At 35.4% G+C, this 23,113-nt stretch overlaps 1 protein-coding gene across 4 annotated transcripts in view; it reads left to right on the top strand.

Annotated features, from left to right (window-relative positions):
• MTMR2 (myotubularin related protein 2) overlaps positions 1-23,113 on the top strand; it is an 89,885-nt gene that overhangs the window by 56,577 nt on the left and 10,195 nt on the right. For 3 of the 4 annotated variants that reach the window (XM_017505268.2, XM_017505271.2, XM_017505269.2), the window contains 9 exons: positions 1,350-1,425; positions 4,711-4,805; positions 4,975-5,085; positions 8,141-8,242; positions 9,107-9,190; positions 15,739-15,888; positions 16,612-16,800; positions 18,878-19,063; positions 21,637-21,843. In XM_017505268.2, coding sequence (XP_017360757.1) covers positions 1,350-1,425; positions 4,711-4,805; positions 4,975-5,085; positions 8,141-8,242; positions 9,107-9,190; positions 15,739-15,888; positions 16,612-16,800; positions 18,878-19,063; positions 21,637-21,843 — 1,200 coding nt within the window. The remainder of the gene's footprint in view (positions 1-1,349; positions 1,426-4,710; positions 4,806-4,974; positions 5,086-8,140; positions 8,243-9,106; positions 9,191-15,738; positions 15,889-16,611; positions 16,801-18,877; positions 19,064-21,636; positions 21,844-23,113) is intronic. The other variant, XM_037730212.1, reaches the window with a different exon arrangement.

Genomic DNA, 23,113 nt, shown 5'->3' with positions numbered 1-23,113 from the left:
AAAAAACAAAAAACAATAGACAACACTTATTACATACATCGTAGGTGTTAACACTGATATAAGTGCCTTAAATGTATTAACTCATTTAATTTTCATAACAACTTATTGTGTGGTACTGTAATTGTCACCATTTTATAGATGGGGAAAATGAGGCACAGAGAAGTTGAAAACCTTGCCTAAGATTACCAGGTTAGTGTGTGGTGCAGTCAGCATTTGAACCCAAGAGGTCTATATTTTTGTTTATGGCAGTTTTTGCCTTTTTAACCCCATCTTCGTAGGCTGGTGCTCCTGTCCTCCTCTGTCTTCTTTTATGACTACATACTATTTAGGGACTGGCAACTAGATAGCATTTTTAAAAGATGACCTTTAAAGATGACCTTTCTGAAGTTTAGATATGGTACATTAAAAATATATGTGTGTTACATCATGAAACAAATTGTTAAACTTTCAAAAGAATGAATTTGTTTAGATTGCAAATTTATTGAAAATAAGTTAACTTGTTCTTTGTAGTTCTTAGTTATTGGTCACAGGTGAGCCAAATTTCGGAAGTTGGAGGAATTAATGGGGTTGGAGAGAGAAATTTACTGTTTGACAGTTAAAGACATGGGAGGAGGTAAGGAAGGCTTTTGGTAGTTAATGGAGGATACATTTAGTGTGTAACAGTTTGGGTTATATGTGTATATGTTTGTGTTCTCTGGGTTGAAACTCCTTTAGAGAACTGTGTTTCAATATCCACATTCTTGGAATACAGTGCAGCATCCTTCACAAGGTAACTACTTGGTAACATTTGTTGATCATGATTTTATTTAAACTCTTTTTCAATAAGATTCTTTATCAACATCATTTCTAAATCCTCTAAACATTAAATCTACATAAGAACTTAATTTTGTCTGAGTTTAAATGTACTGTGGGCCTTCGACATGGCTTAATGGAAAGGGAATGGGCTTTGGAATCCATTCAACTGTAGTTCAGATCTACACACTGGCACTTTAACTATGTGATCTTGAACTAATTAGTTACCACTTAGGCTGCTTTTTCCTTATTGTAAAATGAGGATATAATACCTCCCATATCCTTAGGCTGTCTTAGGATTCAATGCAAAAACATGTAAAATTTTTTGTGCAACAAATGTAGACTGCTTCGATATTATTTAAGCACTCAGTAAATGTTTTCTAGAAAAACAGTAACTTCACATATTATACATGCCAACACTACAGTTTGAAAAATTTGATTTAAAATAGTGTATATGATATGATGTTTTAACTTCAAGAGCAAGCATACTCAGTTGAAATATGAGTGAAAAAGTAGACTTTGAATAAAAAGTTTTTTTCTTGTCCTTCCTACCCCAGGTCCTGAGGGAGTCTAACAAGTTAGCAGAAATGGAAGAACCACCCTTGCTTCCAGGAGAAAATATTAAAGACATGGGTCCGTAATGGTATTTTTTGCTTAATGTCCTTCTCTGTTCTGACTGTGCAGACTGTTGGGTACTCTCAGAATAAACTGGCTGTCAGAGATGCCTCCTGTCTGGTAGCACTCTTTACCTGCAGCCTTCCCAACATCTTAGTGTGTTTTACAGACCTAGGCCTATATCCGCTGCTAGTGTTTGTGTTTGGAGTACTGGGAAACGTGCAAATTGAATTATACTTTGCCTCTTCTCTTGTTTGTTTTACTGTCTTTAAATGTAGGGGGCTTTTTGCTAAAACTGTTACTAAATTCTGTGAAGGAAAATTCTAGCATTTTGAATTACTATATTCAGATACTGAATTGCCTAGATAAAAACATTGAATTGTCACCTTACACAAGTAATTTTTCTTAAAACACATTCTCTTCTGTTTGCCTCCTTTATGTCTTCTCTGAATAAACTTGGGTTAATTTTTGGATGAAATGTCTCATCTCCATTGCATCTGTTTGTATGTAGATGCCTTTCTCTGCCCAGCCTAATATTTATAATATGGACTAGAAACTGAAAATGAGCTTCTAAGCTGTTCCTTTTTCCTCATGCTTTTGCTTTGTTTCATCCATGTGAAAATCTGCAGATATCTGCTCATAAACTCTGAGAAATAAAGTAATATGTTAGAAGAATTAAGTAAATGATTTCTTAGTGAATATAGCTACCATCTTTCATTTTGATACCAATCATAATTTTTAAAAAGGATTTTAAAAAATGCTTAATTTTACTTGGCTAGATGTCATGTCCGTGTGTAAAAATAAACCAAAGGGAGGACCTATACTCTAGATGGATTATTATTTACTAAATTTACTAAATAATTTAGTAAATTATTATTTACTAAAGCTTCCCAGTCTTTAGCATGGTATCTGTCTTTTCTTGCTCTTGACTCTTAACTGAATAACCTCTCAGTAGTTTTCTTTTCCCCATTCAGCCTTGTGTATACACTAAGCTCCCAGTCTGAACTACTTACTCACATTTTTTCCAGCATTGGCTATTATATAATGACAGTAATTATTATTATTGAGTGCTTACTATCTCAGTCATTCTCAAAGAGTATATTCTTGAGAATAATAACATTAACCCCATTTTGTAGATGAGGAAACTAAGGCATAGAGAGATAATCTAGCTAATAAGCTTATATCTAGCATTGTGACAATTTCTTTTTTCTTATTCTGAACTTAATGCTGTAATTGCAGCTCCTATTATGAAATACAGCTTTATTAAAGACCTTCAAGTTACCACTAAGTCTCATTTGTTGGCTCGTCTTTCTTTAATAGCAGCACACCCTAGGACTTCATCCTTGACCCACTTCCCTTTTTCCTCCTATATTCTATTTTCGGTTGATCATATCTAAATTAGTAACATCTCTTGCCATATATTGGCTGACGACTCCAAAATTTGTATCCCCAGTGTGAACCTCTGTCCTAATGTAAGTAAACAGATGCTTCTGTCTTAAACACACATTCTTTAATATCTTATAGGAACCTTATACCCAACATTTCCAAAGTGGAAATCATCATGTTTAACGCCAAACTTACTCTTTTTTTTACTTTCTGTCAGTTGACCTCAATACCAGCTGTCCGTTTACTCAAGTCAGAAATCTGGCTATCATACTAAAATGTTCTTTTTTTTTTTTCTGGGCTGCTAACATCCAGTTAGGTAACTGACCTAGAGGAGTCAGTCTCTAAGGATTTCTTGTATTTATCTTTTCTCCATTTTCATGATCTCTTGAGGAATGATAGATGGTACAGAAGAAAGCAAAGACTAATGATGCTAATAGTGACTATAGGTATAAACCCTTGTATTTTCGTATTGTACTTAGAATTTTAGAAGCACTTTTATATATATTATCTCATGATTTTAGAATAAAGGGGAGGGTGTTAACAGAAAAGCACTGGCCTGAGAATGACATTCCTGTGGTGGGATATAGGATAATAAGGCTGATTTTTCTTACACGAGTAAGAAAACTGACTCTAGATGGAATCCAGAAATGTCTTTAGTAACCTTGAATAAAGCTTTCCTAGATGAGGTAAAAAAATCATAAGGGAAAAAATATATTTGTACAAAGCAAGTTTGTGTATTTTTATATAATGATAGGTCCATTTTATTCTAAAAGCTTCCCTCTAAATGAAATATGCATTGGAAACAATGATTTTAAAAAGTAGTTTATACTTAAATTGTTCCCAAGGGAACTATTTTGAAGATTAGAAATGACTGTTAAAAGATCAGTCTCATTTCCGGTTCCATACAAAGCAGCCACTCCTTCAAAGTGTTGAATGAGAAGCAAAGTCAGGAGGTTGTAATACCTAATTAAATATGTTTCATGGCCCCAAGTTTTCTCAGAAGCCCCTTGAAAGGGTCTTAGAAAGTTGTTCCTCCATAGAATTGCTCTTTACTTCCTTGGAATGATGAAGATACTCCTTTATCTGCTGATTTGCCATAATATTGACATGCTAGTAATTTATAAATATTTTAAGATATAAAAACCATGTACTGGACATTATGAACTGTGGCATTTTAAATAATATTTTGAGATACTGATTCCTAAGTCATCCTGCATAATCAGTTAATGCATATTTTACAAAACATAATGCCATGTAGATTCATCGTTTATTATTTACTAAAACATTACTTGTGATTATTTCTTTACAAAGTCTGGCATGGGTTGGTCATCATTACAATATCCTCTTCTTATACTGTTATCTTTCTAAGAAATTATATTTTAAATGTGTGTCATTTCACCTATAAAATTTTCCCTGTAAGTAATCAGATCAGGAGTTTGTGTAGTAACATATGTTTTGGATATTACATTTTTAGAAGAATGTTGACAAAGTGGACTGCGGGCAACAGGAAGATCAGGAGATTGGTGAGGCTGCATAGAAACTGCAAGGAGATGATGGCGATTGTGCCTGGACATGCGTATTGCTGATACCACCATTGCCAGCACTTTCACCTTAGCTGCTGCAGCTACCCACACCTGTTTTATCTAGCCAAGCTAGTAGCCCCTTTGCTTCCTTACATTCTGTCTCATGGGATGAGAAGTCCCTCCACCTCTTCAGCCCATCCCATTTAATTCTGTGTTTCTTCCCCAGATTAGTGCAGGTTTGGAAGCTTGGGTTTTAGGATTCTTAGGTCTCTGGAAATCACTGGTTCTCTGATTTTTCAGCATAAATTAGTCTAGGAATCATAACAATTTTATAAGATAGTAGGTTTTAATAGCACACAATGTATAGTAAACTGTGGACTTCTTGCCTTTTCAGCCAAAGATGTAACTTATATATGTCCATTCACTGGTGCTGTACGAGGAACTCTGACTGTCACGAATTATAGGTTATATTTCAAGAGCATGGAACGGGTAAGACTTGGATTAGATTTTTGTGTGTACATTAGTGTGCTGTTTGCAGTTAGTTTTGTTAATTTCTGATCATTTCTAATTAAAGCATTTCTGATTCAGATTTTGATCAGCTATTTAATTGTACAGTATTAATTGCTCAGTGTTAATTATTTTTTCTTCCTTTCTTTAGGATCCTCCATTTGTTTTAGATGCTTCTCTTGGTGTGATAAGTAGAGTAGAAAAAATTGGTGGTGCTTCTAGTCGAGGTGAAAATTCTTATGGATTAGAAACTGTGTGTAAGGTAAATGTTATGTATGTGATTTTCTTTGGTTTGAAAAGCTTTGTGTTAAATAAAACCCCTCTTTTGAAATTGCTTTCCAAAATATGAAATGGTTTTCCAATTAGAAATTTTATTCTATTATGACGTTGACAGAAGAAAACAAAATTTAGCAGTAACAGAAAAGGTGATTCATGAATTAGACTTAATTCTTTTGGGCCCAGTTCAGTCTACATATTTTGATATATTCACAAATTTCATAACATTTTTAATAATGACCATCTTGGCCGGACGCAGTGACTTATGCCTGTAATCCTAGCACTATTGGAGACTGAGATAGGCAGATCACTTGAAGTCAAGAGTTTGAGACTAGTCTGGCCAACATGATGAAACCCCATCTCTACTAAAAAATATAAAAATTAGCCAGGCATGGTGGCAGACACTTGTAATCTCAGTTACTGGGGAGGCTGAGGCAGGAGAATTGCTTTAACCTGGGAGATGGAGGTTGTAGTGAGCCAAGATGGTGCCACTGCACTCCTTCCTGGGCAACAGAGCAAGGCTCTGTGTTAAATAATAATAATAATAATAATAATAATAATAATAATAATAATGACTATCTTTAATGCACATAGTACTTACAGGATACCAAATACTTCCACATTCATTATTTCACTTTGAGCCTTATAAAAATCCTATGAGGTAGGCACAATAGACATTATTACTTTTAATTTACAAATTAGCAACATAAGGCTCTGAGAAATTCCGCTACTTTGTAGTGGAAAACTAAATATGATATATTCATCATTACCTATCTTTTCTATTTCTAGTTCTCATAATTTTTCTACTTCTAAAACAATGGCGGTGAAAAATTGATACTGTAGAGTTTTCTTATGTTCTTATCTGTTGGCATTCTTTAAATGCACTGATACTAGAATGAAACATAGATTGTTACATTTTTACCAGTGTTACATTTTTACCTTTAAGTTACAGATATTTACCACTTCTCCAGGTCACTGTTATTAAGGCCTATTCTATATCACATTGTTCCTTTCTTTTGCTTTTCTGACAGTGCTGAAAGAAACAGCATGTGTATATATAATTCAAGATACTTTCTTATGCTAATCTTAGAAGTTTTGTGACTCTGGTATTAAAGCTAATGACTTAGTAATTATTTTTGTAGTTTCCTCTTTCCCTTCCTTTTCCTTTTTCTTTTTTCTTTCTCACTCTGTCGCCCAGGCTGAGTGCAGTGGTGTGATCTCAGCTAACTGCAATCTCTGCCTCCTGGGTTCAGGTGATTCTCCTACCTCAGACTCTTGAGTAGCTGGGATCATAGGCACATGGTACCATGTCCAGCTAATTTTTGTATTTTTGTAGAGATTGGGTTTCACCACGTTGGCCAGGCTGGTCTAGAACTCCTGGCCTCAAGCGATCTACCCACTTCAGCCTCTCAAAGTGCTGGGATTACAGGTGTGAGCCACTGTGCCTGGCCTGTGGTTTTCCATTATAGTTAGAAGGGCTCTGTGAGTGTAATCACTGTCAACCATGGGTCAAGCACAGTTTCTTGATTACTTTTCTATAGTCTAATAGTAAGTAGCTAGCACATAGAATGTAAGAGGATGTAAAAAAGATAATTTTGAATCTTAATTATTTTAAATACTTTTTTTTACAGGGAACAGGATCATTATCAATAAACACAAATATTTATAAGGCCCCTGACGTGGTCCTCTCAGAGAACTCTGTGGTTAACAGAATGATTCTGAGTATCTCCTAGTTATAAAGATATTTACTGAGGGAAACCAAGATATCAGATTAGGTTCCTGCACATGTTTATTTTAAACGATAGTAAAGCTAGCATTATAGTTTTGGATCAGATTTATAATATACTGTTTTACTTATGTATTGTGGGTACATCATAGTGGAGTGGCTTTGTTTGCAGTTCTACAAAATGAGGCATAATAAAGCTATTTTGAATTCTGCCTAGGTTAAAACATTTAAATAAAATGAACAGTCTTAAAATTATTCTTTTCTTATAAATTTATTTCTTAAATTTTTTGTAGAGACAAGCTCTTGCTATATTGCCCAGGCTGGTCTTGAATTTGTAACGATTTAGGTTTCATTCAAGTTATCAATGCATTTAAAGAATGCCAGTAGATAAGAACACAGGAAAAGTCTGGAATGTCAGTTTTTCCGCCACCACTGTTTTAGAAGTAGAAACGCCTCAAGTGTCACTCCTGCCTTGGCCACCCAAAGTGTCGAATTACAGGCATGAGCCACTATGTCTGACCCTTAAAATTATCTTAATCCCCAGTTTTTTTCTGAATGCTGTTAGGATACTAGTAAATCAGAACATAAATATTTGCATTCAGCCTGAGCATAGACAATTGCTTAGGGACAAATGGAAGGGAACCTTGGTCTTTAGACCTGACTGTAAAAGCCTGGATAATATAAAGCAAACTATTCAGAGTTTATGATTATCAGTAGATGGTGGAAGAATGTGGTTATGGAGTAAAGGAAGGAAGACTTTTAGGCAGGGTTTAGTTCTATTAAGTCTAGTAGCAGGAGACTTAGGAAGAGAAGGCACAATGCAAATGAACCCTGGGAAGAGACAGTAGGAAAATAATCACCAGATATAATGGAAATGAAGACACATAAGAAATGTAACAACTACTAATCAGGTTTTATTAATAAGGACATTTATGACAGAAAATGGGCTTTCACAGGGAAAACATATGCTGATAGTGTCTATCAGTCATGATATTAATCTTGAGATGTAATATTTTTAATCTCCAGTGCCTACATCAAATACTACCTTTTCACTGGCCTATTTTGAGTCCATAAACATAGGTAAATTTCCTGCCTTCTAAATTCTTCTTTGTAGTAGAGTACCTTGTGTTTCTTTCAATTATTCCCAATAAACCATTATAATTTCCCTGCATCCAGGAGCTGTTATCTGATTTATTTTTGTATCCCATATTCATAGATCTTAACATTTCACAAGATAGTTCCAAGGAACCTTGTTTATTCATTTAAGTAGACAGTGAACAAACAATTATTAACTTGGATTCTAAATCTTTTCTAGGATATTAGGAATTTACGATTTGCTCATAAACCTGAGGGGCGGACAAGAAGATCCATATTTGAGAATCTAATGAAATATGCATTTCCTGTCTCTAATAACCTGGTAAAATATTTCCTGCTTTTGGAAAATCCGTGCTATAATTATTGATGTAGTATAAAGAAAGTTGTCTAGGCTATCTAGAATCTCCACATTTACATCCTTGCTTTTATAGTTAATCAGATGTATAGTGTGGGTGTAACCTAGTCTCCTGGATCAATTTCTTTAGGTATGAAATAAGGAAGCTGGACTAGCTGATTTTCTGAGGTCCATTCCAGCACTAACATTTTAAAATTGTACGATCTTGCTCTTCAGGGTGTTTCCAGGCTGAAAAGCTATCTGTTGTCTTCATTAGGATTTGAAATCTACTTTTTAATTGGGAGCCAGTTAAGACTAGTAATTTGGGAGGTAAGAGTAGGCAAACCCTGAGTTCCCATTGTGTGCTATCAACAGTGTTAGACTCCCACGTTTTTGTCACTTCACTTCTATGTAGCCTATGACAATGGATATTATCTATCCCTGTTTTAACAATGAAAGAAGCATCAGATAAGCAGTTATCTCAAGGGCACAGTTAGTAGGAATACAATTGGGAATCAATGTTGGTCTTATGTTCAATTTTTTTTTTTTTTTTTCATCATAGTTGTTTTTAAATGTAATGTCTTTCTTTATTTGAAAGTAAACCTACAAAAGCTACCAAAGATAATATGAAGGAAATATAATGATGGCAAGTGTCTGTACTTTTGTATGCTTGAAAAATACGTTGAAAAATAAATTTTCAAAATTATAAAACAACTATAATACAAAAAAGGATGTTAATACAAACTATTCTTGCAGATATATAAATGAAAACTTTGGATATATGGATACATTTCTGATTGATTACCTTTGTGAATATCTTTTTTAGCTCTTACCTTTGTTTACTTTTTGTAGCCTCTTTTTGCTTTTGAATATAAAGAAGTATTCCCTGAAAATGGGTGGAAGCTATATGACCCTCTTTTAGAGTATAGAAGGCAGGTATGTACTTTCTTTTCTTTCAGTTTTAGTATTCTGTATTCTTTTCATTACAAAGAAAACTGAGTGGAACGATGTATGAAAACCAGTATATCTCATACTACGGTAATTCACCACATCAAGAGATTAAAGCAGAACTCAATCTTGGAAATCTGTGTTTTAGTGTATCATTCTTCCTATTCTTCCTTCAGTATACTACTTCTCAAAGAGTCTCTATACTGTATTACTTAAGCTCTGCCTAAAATAGTCTTTTATTTTTAACTTTCCTTCTGTCCAATGTGCTTTCTTGAGAATTTAAGACATATCGATTATTTCTTGGTAATCATTAGATTTGTCATCTAGAGTATTTTAGAATTCAAATATGAAAATTTTTGAGCTTGTACATTTATATTTAGATTTCAAACATAGCATTTTAATTTTAACATTTCTAATTTATTGTGGTTTTGTTTCACAAAGCCAGGTAGAGTAAAGAACCACCACCAGAGAGCTAAGGATACCTTAATGACTTAAGGTGGAGTTTGTTACTACGCTCGCATGTGGAAAGTGAAGTTGAAATTTCCTCATTGGGTTATACTGTTAATTGGCAAAATATGAAATAAAATATAAAGCAAATGGGAATCAACTAAAAGCCATAGTTGATAAAAAGAGTATATAAAAAACATGTTAGATTTGTGGTAATTCAAAAATCTAATGTCAGAAGAAGATGACTAAACAACCAAAAAGTCTAGCAGGCGTCTTCAGAAATTATAAAAATGAGGACTACTCTTTGGGAATCTGGGAAGAAATTGCTGTCCCAGGAGCGTTCAGTGTAGAACTTTGGAAAGCAGATGAGGTAACTCTGTCTAAAGAAAATAAATAAATTATTATTGAAAAGAAAAAATAGCTGTAATTGAACAATATACCCATACAGAAAGAGAATTATGAGATTAGGAACTGTGGCAGTAAGAATAGAGCATTGGCTTCTACATTAAATGGTATGGATGCTTTACGGCTTACTGGATGAATTTGTTGGCTTCTTTTTTTTTTTTTTTTTTGCAGAGTGAGAAACTGTCTCTGAGTTAAATAAAAGGTCTAATGGAGAGGACACTATATTTGTAGTTAGAAGCAATAGTTTTAAGATTTTTTTCTTGGATATATTTTAAGTTTATTACAGAAGAAAATGAAGATGATCTTTTAAAATTAAAGACTAATGATGAAGTTATCAGAGTATTCATTTTCCTCCTTTAAAAAAAAGTATTCATTTTCTCCCTTAAAACAAAAAAGGAAGTGGTAATACTTGCATTCTGTACAAAATTCAAAAGGTCCCGCAGGGTGTACTGAAAGGTAGGTTTTCCTTCCAGGACAACTCTGTGTCCCCCCCAGCCATCCCAGTTCCCCTCCCTTTAGGAAATGATATTATTGGTTTCCTGAGTATTTTTTCAGAGGTTTCATGTCTACAAAGCTTGTGTATGTATATGTGTATATTGTTTATTTTTTTAAATTTAAGACTGGCTCCACTGAGGATTTGAACCAGCAACCTTGCAGTTGCAGGCCTTATACTTTAACTACTGTGCTAACAGGCCACTTTTATTTTTATTTTTTGAGATGGAGTCTCACATTGTTGCCTGGGCTGGAGTGCAATGGTGTGATCTCTACTCACTGCAACCTCTGCCTCCTGGGTTCACATGATTCTCCTGCCTGAGCCTCCTGAGTAACTGGGATTACAGACACACACCACCACACCTGGCTAAATTTTTGTGTTTTTAGTAGAGATAGGTTTCACTATGTTGACCAGACTGGTCTCGAACTTCTGACCTCATAATCTGCCCGCCTTGGCCTCCCAAAGTGCTGGAATTACAGGTGTGAGCCACCGTGCCTGGCCTAAGTGTATATTGTTTTTTTAAGCATATGGTAGCATGCCATGTACACTATTCTGTGCCTTATTTTCATTAATATACTTTGGTGATTGTACCATCTCTAAACATATAGATCTTCCTATTTTTTAAAATTGAGATATAACTTACATACCATAAAATTTACTATTTTAAAGTATACAGTCTACTTTTTAACATATTCATGAAATTTTGGAATTACCACTACATTCTAATTCTAGGACATTTAGAAGACTTAAATTTTAGCTCTAGTTCTTACTCTCACACTTAAGATGTAGGCTCTTGAATGAGTTATTAATGTCACAATGCCTTTATTTTTTACTTGATAGATAGTACTATATGGGATGGTTGAAGGATTAATAACATATAGAAAGGTAGTTGGTAAGCTGTAAAAATCTATCCAAGTCATGATTATTATATTTGTTATATTGTAAGGCTCTGAAAACAGGTATCATGACTGGCTTTGTCATGTGCTGCCACTAAAAAAAAATGAAAGCCACATTCATTCAATAGATATATGTATAATAGTGCTTAAAAAAATTAGACTATATTTTTTCAAAAATGGGCAGAGACTGGGCACAGTGGCTTACACCTGTAATTCCAGCACTTTGGGAGGCTAAGGCCAGCAGATCGCTTGAGCCCAGGAGTTTGAGACCAGCCTGGGCAACATAGTGAAACCCCATCTGTACAAAAAAATAAAAATTAATCAGGGCTGGCGTGCACCTGTAGTCCCAGCTACTTGGGAGGCTGAGGTGGGAGGACCACCTGAGCCTGGGAGATCAAGGCTGTGGTGAGCCATGAACATGCTGCTGCACTCCAGCTTAGGCAATAGGTTGATACCATGTCTCAAAAAATAAGTAAATAAAATTAAAATGGGCAAAGCTATGATTATAGAGAGGACTATGGAACTTGTGGATAGGATAAGGCCAAGAAAAATCAAGTCATCAGTCTGGTCACAGTGGCTCACACTAATCCTAGCATTTTTTGGGAGGCCACGGTGGGAGGATCACTTGAGCCCACTTGTCTTGAGCCCAAGCCAAGCTTGGGCAACATGATGCAACCCCATCTCTACCAAAAATACAAAAATTAGCCAGGTGTGGTGACACATGCCTGTAGTCCCAGCTACCCGGGGGGCTGAGGCAGGAGGATCGATCGACCCTTGGAGGTCAAGGCTGCAGTGAGGCATAAGTGCGCCACTGCACTTCAGCCTGGGTGACAGAGTGAGACCCTATCTCAAAAAAAAAAAAAAAAAAAATCAAGTCATGGGTAAAAATCTGTATAATGAGCAGCCCAGTGCAGTGGTTCACAGCTGTAATCCCAGCACTTACTTTGAGAAACCAAGGTAGGAAGATTGCTTGAGTTCAGGAGTTTAACACCAGCCTGGGCAACATGGTGAAACCCTATCTCTACAAAAATATACAAAAATTAGCCTGCCGTGGTGGTGCATGCCTGAAGTCCTGGCTACTCTGGAGGCTGAGGTGGGAGGTTTGCCTGAGCCTGGGAGGTTGAGGCTGCAGTGAGCTGTGATCGCACGACAGCACTCAGCCTGGGTGAAGAGTGCAAAGACCCTATCTCAAGAAACGAACAAAAAAGATAATGAGCATGGTCTCCTGCAGAAATACCCAACAAAGGTACATGCATTATTTAACAAACTTGGAAAACAGTCACTTCACTCAAGGGAAACAGAATTTATCCTTAGAACTGGAATGTAAGTAACTAAGAAAGCCCTAATCCTTTCAATTTAGTTGTATAATAAATTGAACCTGACAAGTGGATACATTAACTGAAGGGCAGTGATTTTGCTTGGAGAGTAGAAAAATACATACCAAAGATCAATAATTGTCAGTACATTTTTAGTACTGTCTACAAAGAGAGTGTCTGAGGGCTAGCCAGTTCCGGTTTTCTGCCATGAAAGGCAGTTTTAGGTGTGTCAACTTACATAAGAATGAGAAGGACAGTAGCCATTAAGTCAGTGGTTCTTTTACCACCCCACTACTTACCTGAAGAATGTGACATTCCCCATGGGAACAGTGGTACTCTCGGTAGTGATTTTTCAAGGATATGGGAAGTGGGGAGGGAGAGAGATGGGAGTACCTTTCTGGGTTGGGGGGTGGTGCATCAGGCTCTCAGATGTATGCTTCTTAAGTGATCTGACCCTCTTTGCTCTGACTGCATGTTTTCTAAGAAAACTTCAGAAACTAATTTTGCTTCTTATGGAAACCTCATATGGCTCACTGATGTATTCATTCATGCATTTATTAAATTCATATAATACCTACTAAATACTAGTAAATACCATAGGGAGAGAACGTGAAGCCATTTGGGAGCGAAAAGAAGTTTGATATAGACTAGACCGGAGCATACAGTGGCAAGGGAGAGATCTGGAGAAAGCAGGATTATAGAGGGCTTTGCTAAGTTTGGTAAGAGGACTTCATACTTTATATGAAGAGCAATTGGTAGCCATTGATTTTAAGCAGAGGAATCACATGATCCCTTTTGTTGCATCTTAAAAGATTACTGTGGAGGCAGTGTAGAGAATGGATTGTCGACAGACCGGAGAAAAGTTATCATGGCCTGAATTAGGGAAGTTGTGGTAAGAATTGAAAAAAGTAAGCAAACTTCTGGTACTTCCGGAGGAAAAAATCATTGAAATTGGTCATTGATTGGATGTAAGGATAAAGGAGAAGGAGGCGTTAAAGATGATAACCAAGTTTCTTGCTTGAGTACCATCTCTTTAAACTTGCCAATTCAAGTTATTTTACGTGTACTTTTTATTATAGCATGTGAAATATATATAATATATATAATATACATGTGTATATATATGTATATAATATATATACATAATATGTATATAATATATATGTATATTACATATATTTCAATGCTATAATATATATATATATTTTAAATTGTTATATATAATTATTATTTTTTTAAGAGACTCCATGTCACCCAGGCTGGAGTGCAGTGGCTTGATCTTAGCTCATTGCAACCTTGACCTCCTAGGTTCAAAAAATTCTCCTGCTTTAGCCTCCCGAGTAGCTGGGATTACACACATGTGCCAGCATTCCTGGCTTAAGTCTTATATAGTAGAAATGGGGTTTCATCCATGTTGGCCAGGCTGGTCTTGAACTCCTGATCTCTAGTGACCCGCCTGCCTCAGCCTCCCAAAGTGCTGAGATTACAGGCGTGAGCCACCACACCAGGCCAGCATGTGAATATATTTTTTAAAACCTCTAATTAAGCCTTTTACTTCTGGAAATAAGAAAAAAAGAAAAGTCATGGGTAAAAATCTGTATAAAGATGAGCAGCCCGATGTAGGGTTTAACTTTCATCTTATGGTTGTCCAGAATATCTGAGGTTGAGGAAAGCAGGAGGGAGGGAGAGATGTAGACCATAGGAAGCAAATTGGGACCAGGCTAATTATATGGGGTAAACAGAATGTAAGGTGCCAGTAAGGACACAGAATACAGTTAGGGATAAGTGGAAACACTACTGAGAGTGTGTGCTGGAAGGGAATTTTCTTTCTTAATATCCTTTTGGGTGTTTGGCAGCAGTTTGAGAAATACTGCTTTAAAGGAGAGTATATTCTGCTCTTTGAGATTTTTACAATTTAGTGAACCAGGATAGTAAATTTTTCTCGAGGAATAATGTATTTTTATATAAAAAGGATAGATTTGGAATGTTCATGGAATTTTCTACTACTTCCTAATGTGTAGCTTTGGCTAAATTACACACTGTGCCATAGTTCCTCTATCCATGAAGGTAAAGTTAACGAAACCTGAGTACAATAAAATAGATGTGTGTTTGGATGTAAAGAGGCTGGCAAAGTGCCTACACATAGTAGATGGTCAATAAAGGTATTTTTCACTTTCAATTCTTTTTCTGTTTGATGATAAGAATTTTCAGAGATCGTAAAATTTAAAATAGATTTTCTTAGGTCTAATCATTTAATATAATAGCTTTATTTTCTATACAGTGAAGGATGGAAAATTTCAGTTGTCTTATTAAGTAATCCTATATATGATGTAGTATACTATTTATAAAATAGCAGATATTGAAGGACCACATGGGAGCTCAGTAGTTGATATGTTTTTAAAAAGTTGTTTTAAGTATTTCTGTTACCTGTTGCCTGTTGGCACTTTGCCTTCCGTTACTCCCTTGCTTTTCTAATATATTTTAGATTAACAATATCCCATTAGTAATATAATTCCTGAGTGAAAAATGTTCTTAAGGGTATGTAAGTGATGGCTGTGTATGTACCACTCTGGTGGATACTTGGTGCCTGACCTCTGATATTTCTTTGTATAGATGAATGGCAGCAAAGTCAGTCATCCAGTCTAACTGAATGAGACCTTGTTCTCTTTTAAGAATAGGAACATTTGCAGTCTTAACTGTTTCCTTCCTCCCCCTGAATATGCTTAGCACAGGCCCACACTCAATTTAGTGAATTAATGTCTGTTACATTAACATCAAATTGAGTTCCACAAATGAATACATATCCCTACATTAGAATATCTAATCTTAAAAGTCTGGTACCACAGACAGACAACAGCTCTCCTAACACTTTAAGGGATGGACAGTAGAGGTCAGAGAGATTTAACAGGATGGCTTCTGTCCTGGTGTCTTTTAATATTTTAGTTAGATAATTTGTCTTATGTTTCATTTCACATGTAGGGAATTCCAAATGAAAGCTGGAGAATAACAAGGATAAATGAACGATATGAACTTTGTGATACATACCCTGCCCTCCTGGTTGTGCCAGCAAATATTCCTGATGAAGAATTAAAGAGAGTAGCATCCTTCAGATCAAGAGGCCGTATCCCAGTAAGAAGTTTTGATGAGGCTTTGCAAGTGCTTTTTTACTCATTGCTGAGATTAATGAGTGGGAGAATAGATTCAAGATACAAATAGCAAATAGCTACAGCAGCAGGTCTTTCGTGGGGATATTGGAGATTGATTTATTTAGTAACGTTAAAACTGTTAAAGAGGTTTCTGGAGAGTGTGATATGGGTACTAGATAAATGCACAGAATTACATGATTCGTTACTGAGAAAGTTTGCTCTGTGTATTACTCCCTATTTCTTTATCTTCTTGTACATTCTTTAGTCATGGTGATAAATGTTCTTTTATTTTTAAGTCCTAGAAAGAAGAACACCTTACAAATTTATGATGAATAGATTTTAGAAAGATGAGCTTAAATAATTTTAGGTACAAAATTCATACATTCTAAAGACTTTTAGAATGAAGCAGTTTTATTATTAAGTGGTGTTTAATTAGCACTGTTTCAAAGTATGTTTTTGAGGAGATAACATTTCCCAATAAACAATGACTTTCCTAAATCAATATCTGACTAAAGAATTAGACCAAGTTTCCACATGCCAGACTTGGCTTGAAAGAAAGGTGATGATTTTTCCTAGCAGCTGCAGATATCCTTTCATGGCCAGGCTTTGGATCCAGTTAGAAAAGAGTGTTATTGAGTACTGTTTTTGAGGATTATAAACAGAGAAGTATGTAAAAGATATGTTACCATTTTTTTTCCACACTAAGGTTTTATCATGGATTCATCCTGAAAGTCAAGCCACAATCACTCGGTGTAGCCAGCCCATGGTTGGAGTGAGTGGAAAGCGAAGCAAAGAAGATGAAAAATACCTTCAAGCTATCATGGATTCTAATGCCCAGTCTCACAAAATCTTTATATTTGATGCTCGGCCAAGTGTTAATGCTGTTGCCAATAAGGTCAGATGTTCTTTTAGTAATTATAATCATGGTTTCATGGATTTGCTGAGTTTGGCAGGGCCGCAGTGTAGTAAAAAGAGCTCAGGCCCTGCAGTGTTAAAGATGTAGGTTCTAGTCTTGGCTCTGCAACTTGATGGTGTGAGTTTGAGTTAAGATATTTAACCTTTTTAGACCTCAATTTGCTTACTGGTAAAAATGAGAATAATAATAGTTAACAGTGTTGTTTGGGAGCAAAAATCATTTAATAAAAAAATGCATAACTCCGTGCTTACTTACAGAATAACTAGGTGTTCAGTTATTCTTAGTTTCCCACTTCTCCAAATTTGACAACTAAGTGAGCTTACGACTGACTGAAGTCCCTGTATAGTACTGCTCTAGGAATAGTGAACTAGCATTCTCAGTGACTAGTGGTGCCCTCTTCTGACCGCCCTCCACCTGAAGAGGTTATTTAGACTGAAGAATTGGCAGTTAGCTATAGCGGATTGTTCCAGTAGAATAAATATTAACATTGTGGAAATTGAAATTTTGGTTCAGCTGACCAAATCTATAGAAGGAAGGAAGGAGAGAGAAGACATAACCACAGCAGCAGGAACTATTACTGAAAAGTGCTCATCTTTTAAAATGTACATTTCAGTGCTTTTAGTATATTCACAAAGTCATACCATCACTGCTACCTCATTCTAGGGCATTTTCATTGTGTTTCTGTGATAGGTTCTGTATAGTTGTTACCACTGCTATCTTTCTAGAATGTTGCAACAAATTTGAATTGAGAGTCCCTCTCTTATTCCCACTCCTCAGAAGTAATCCTTGTTAACAGGTATCCATTGAAACACTTATTTCTATTATTGTGCCAAACGATTTCCCAGACTCTTGAGTGTCAGAAGGGAAGCTGAACTTCTGTTCTTTTGGTAATCTGTTGCTGGTTATGAGTTGATAGGTTTTGTTGTTTTAAGATATGGGTCATATGATCACTTAATTATTATTTTTTGAGGCAGAGTCTTGCACTGTCATCAAGTTGGAATACAGTGGCACAATCTTGGCTCACTGCAACCTCCGTCTCCAGGGTTCAAGCGATTCCCTGCTTCAGCCTCTTAAGTAGCTGGGACTACAGGCACATGCTGCCACACCAGGCTAATTTTTTTTTTTATATTTTAGTAGAGAGGGGATTTCACCATGACCAGGATGGTCTTGATCTCCTGACCTCGTCATCTGCCCACCTTAGCCTCCCAAAGTGCTGGGATTACCAGCGTGAGCCACCACGCCTAACCGATCACTTAATTTTATATAATTATATTTGTTGCTCCAGTATTTTTCTATTTTGTTTCTATTAGGGTTCTAAGAAGTATGATTTTATACATGAGTTAGATTGGAGATAGAATATTTTATTCATGAAATATAAAAAGATTAAGTCCAGAAAAATGAGGTACTTCTTTCTAGCCATGGCTTATTTTGAACATCAAGTATTTCCTCATTTTATTCTGTAGATGTAGATTTAAGTCTTTGAGGACATTGATGATGATAGCATTCTGTGCTTTTATACTTGTTCCGTCTTTTTATTTAAAAAGAATTATGTGGTTAAAAAAGAAGTAGGTCATTTTGATCGCAAATAATTTATTTCTCAGATATGAAGATTAAAATGAGGTAAAGAGGCAGGGAGGTTAAGAAGCATAGGTGCACCAGACATGTGGTCCCAGCACATGAAACTTAGTCTGGTAATTTCAGTAAATATGAAGGGGAAGTCTTCTGTAAGAAATTATGCTTGGGTAGGACTTGAAGTATAGGCAGGGAATATTTAGTGCTTTACAATGTTTAAATACCTTCATATATGTTTCATATTTAATTTTAATAATGGCCACATGAGGAAGTCAGAGTTAAGTGTATATTCATTTTGTAAAGAAGAAGGTGAGGTAGTGAGTGGTTGTGCTAAATAAGTTGTCCTGAACTACCCACATTTTCCTGTGTAGTTTTCATGGTCTCTAGTAATATGTATTACCTTTTATGCTATTGGAAATTTTATGTCACTTGTTTACAGATGTTCATTCATTTATGATTTTCCATGATGTGTGCTTTTTTCTAGGCAAAGGGTGGAGGTTATGAAAGTGAAGATGCCTATCAAAATGCCGAACTAGTTTTTCTGGATATCCACAATATTCATGTCATGAGAGAATCATTACGAAAACTTAAGGAGATTGTGTACCCCAACATTGAGGAAACTCACTGGTTGTCTAACTTGGAATCTACTCATTGGCTAGAACATATTAAGGTATGTGTGTGTTACTATATCCCAAACAAAGACTTTCTCTACCCCTTTGTTTATATTAGCTTTTCACTTATAATTGAAATCGGCATGAAGATACCTTTCTAAACAATGAAAAATGGGTAAATGCTTTGATAATTGGAACTACTAGTGAATTTTGATGTTTGAATGAATTAGTTTTTTATGTTGTGCATTTGGTTCTGTTGTACTTCATTTCCTTTTTCCCATCCTATCTGAATTCTAACCATCCTTCAGATTCTACTTCATATTTCTTCTATAAAGTTTTCCCAGATTGCATCCTTTTCCATTTTCTCTGAACTCTTTACTCTGTCTTTCCATCTAATCAGGCACTAACCTGTAATTTGTTTGCTTTTCTGTGTCAACCAGTGTATTTTATGGAGACCAAGACTGGATAAATCCTATATATATTTTTTGTCCTGAGAGGGGCTAGGGTACTATGTGAATCGGTACCCAATAAATACTAGTTGCATGATTTGTGAAGTTGAAACCATTCTGATCAGGGAAATGAGGTAGAGTTAGTTGCCTGAGCCACACTGAGTGCTGAATCTTGTGGAGAGCACGTTAGTGCTAATTTACCTAACATGCTCATTTAATGTTTGAAGCACCAAACTGTTATTTCTGTTAACATAGTTATCATATTTTCAGATATGGTCTGTCAGTAACATAACTCACCAAATATATATACTTATGTAACCACATATATAAGTATTATGAGTTAATGGGAAATACAATCTTTCATGTTAAGAAGGAGGATATTTCTACTCACATTAAAATCTCTAAAGTTCAGACAGAATTGAAAAAACCGAACTAATAAGAATTTTAATTAGATGATTTTGACTATTGATTCCGTTTGAGAAGCTTAGAAGCTTGAAAAATCACAAAGTATATACACTAGTTAATGGCCCATTTATTAAATTGATAAATGTTCATGTGGTCCATTTATTAAATTATGTGGTATGTAAATATACAGCCTCAGGCTTGATTTGGAACTAACATAAATGGTTGTGTTTGATTCTGAAAACTCCAAATATTTAATTTGCAGGTACAACATGCTCTCTAAAAGGTTGGCTATAACAGAATCAAATTTCCCTTGATGTATAAGACATATAGTTTGGTGAAACTACTTTTTTCTTCTCCAGTCTTTACCATACCAAGAAAGTTTATTCACTCATTCTGTTCTAGTCTCTGCTCAAATCACCTTTCTGAGAGAGGCATTTCTCAGCTGCTTTTTTACAAAATAACAGTTCTACCAGCACTCTCTGTAACTTCTATGGAAAGTTTTCACTTATTGCCATCTGATATACTGTATATTTCCTTGTTTATTTGTGACTGCTGGGCCTCACCCAAATGGAATGTAAACTTGATTAAGCAAGTACTTTGTTCACTGCTGTATGGCCCATACCTACAGCAGTGTCTCTCTAGTAAGGGACTTCTACTAAGGGACTCCATAAATGTTTAACGAATGAATGAATGAACGATTTCTAATCAGGAAAACTCTTCGTGATCAGTCTTAACTAAGCTGATTCTTAGCTCTGTATATGTACTTGAATTATAGGTGGAATTTATTTAAAATACTGAATTTAGGATCATTAGAGAATGTGGTCTAGGCACTTCATGCTTACATGACTCTGATACATGTCAAGATGATCATATTACCCCATTTCCAGGATATGCTTATAACTGTGATCAAAGGGAGATTGTCATATTTCCAAGTTTAATCTGTTTTCTTTCAGTCTCATCCATGTATGTGGAACTGTACTGTTTTTTAAGTATTATACGATATGGCAATTGCAGAGAAAAGTTGGGCTGTATTGTCCTTTTTTTTTTTTTTTTTTAAGATACCATACTTTTGTGCGTGTGTGTTTTGGTTATATCTAATTCTGTTTAGTTTTAACTCAAAATGGATTTCAGAAAAGATAAGTTATTTTGCAAAGGATTTCTGCATATTAAAAAAAATAAGAGCTGAAGTTATTTGAAGTAACAGGTTGGCATTAATCTGAATTTTCATGCATAGCGTTACAGAAAAGTAGCTCACTCTAAAGTTTATACTGTGCTTGCTTTATGCTCTGTGACATAAAAATCTTCAGCCAAAACAATACAATAAATGCTATTGAATATTTTAAAAGAGATCCAGTATTATTGCTTTCAGATACTTATCTCAATTTGGTTAAGTAAGCATCGTTTTAAATCATAAAAAGGCTTCAGTTGCCATATCATTTATTTAAATAGATTATGGAATATTTGATGATTCTTAGAAACAGATCTCTTTAGAACTTTACTCTTCTAAGAATCTTACACCATGTTTTATTTAGCACCCAAAGGTACTTTTCATTTGGCTATTTCATTGGGCAAATTAACAGGAGTCAGCAATTATGAGGTTTTTTTTTAGTTTTAAAAGCAAAATTTATATATCTTCTACCATTCAAAAAAATTCTTAGGGACAAATGTTTTTCCTCATGTTATTGAAATAGTAATCCCTCATAAAACTGTATTAGTAAATTTTGAAGAAGGAAGTATTTAACTTTAAAAACCAATTTATTAAAAAATCTGTTTTCCAGCTTATTCTTGCAGGGGCTCTTAGGATTGCTGACAAAGTAGAGTCAGGGAAGACGTCTGTGGTAGTGCACTGCAGTGACGGCTGGGATCGCACAGCTCAGCTCACTGCCCTTGCCATGCTCATGTTGGATGGATACTATCGAACCATCCGAGGATTTGAAGTCCTTGTGGAAAAAGAATGGCTAAGTTTTGGACATCGATTTCAACTAGTAAGTGAGGAACCTTGACTTTTGATGAATTACATGCATCTCATGCCAAGGCATGTGAAAATAATGCATTTTTAAGAATGAGATCTTCATCTAAAGTTGATCATTTATCTAGCAGGGTAAACGTTTTTGTTTGTTTTGGAAAGCATTAGGTTATCCTAACATGACTAGTCTGGAGCCAGAGCTGGCTATTTGCCAGGCGTCTGACCAAGTCTTTCCTGTGATCTCTACTGGGAAACGTCAGTGATGACCATGGGTGTTTCTGGCCAGGTAGTTTCCTAAATAATTGAAAGACTTTTAGAAGGTATTTACCCAGATGCTGTCTGTAATGTTAACCTTTAATATACAGTAGCTACCAGAGTATAATAGCAGTGTTTATACAGTTGTCCCTTGGTGTATGTGGGGGATTGGTTCCCAGACCCCATGAACAGGCCAAAATTCACACACACTGAAGTTTTGAGGTTGGCTCTGAGGGACCATGAAAAGTCAGCCCTCCGTGTATGGGGGTTCCGCATCCTACATGTGGCTGAAACAAATCTGCATATAAGTGGACCTGTGCAGTTCAAACCATGTTGTTCAAGGGTCAGCTTTAACTTGAAAGGAACAGACATTTAAAGTTAGCCTGCTCTTTTCAACTTGAACTGTTAAATAAAATTGGGTATCTGGGGTGTTTATTCAGATGGCTCACATTTTGCAGTTCTCTACAAAATGTACTTATCATGAAAAGGCCATTTAAAACAAACTCTTACTTCAGAGAATAAAGTTCTAAATCATACTTGTTAATATCACTATTGATTTTGTCAGAAAAGCCTTCAAGTATTTTTAAGCTCATTGTGGTGGGCAAAAGTTTTCTAAACATTGAGTTTTCATTCAAAAGCTTGAGTTTTTTCATTGACTACAAATACTGTCATTTGTTTTCAATTGATAATTCACATTGTATATTTTCAAAAAAAAAAAGTCTAAGTCTTACCACAGTGCATATATTAATTTGTCTTTCAAGTAAAAATGATGAAAAAGTGCTGTCTTCTACCACACTACATGCAGCAGAAGTGAGTTATATATATTTCCCATTTCGTCATGCAGGCAGTTAAAAAAAGTGTATTCAAGGGATGAGATTTAATAAAACTAGTAATTTTCACTGCGTTGTTAAGTATACTGGCAAAAGATAAATTGACATTTTTCCTTTCTTTTATTTAACTGTGAGGATCTGGTAGGGTAGAATACAGTGGCTACAAGTGCAGGTTTTTTTTTTTTTGTTTTTTTTTTTTTTTTT

The sequence above is a fragment of the Cebus imitator genome, unplaced genomic scaffold (assembly GCF_001604975.1).
Source record: "Cebus imitator isolate Cc_AM_T3 unplaced genomic scaffold, Cebus_imitator-1.0 Scaffold336, whole genome shotgun sequence".
Lineage (NCBI taxonomy): Eukaryota > Metazoa > Chordata > Mammalia > Primates > Cebidae > Cebus > Cebus imitator.
This window is presented reverse-complemented; position numbering and strand designations above follow the sequence as displayed.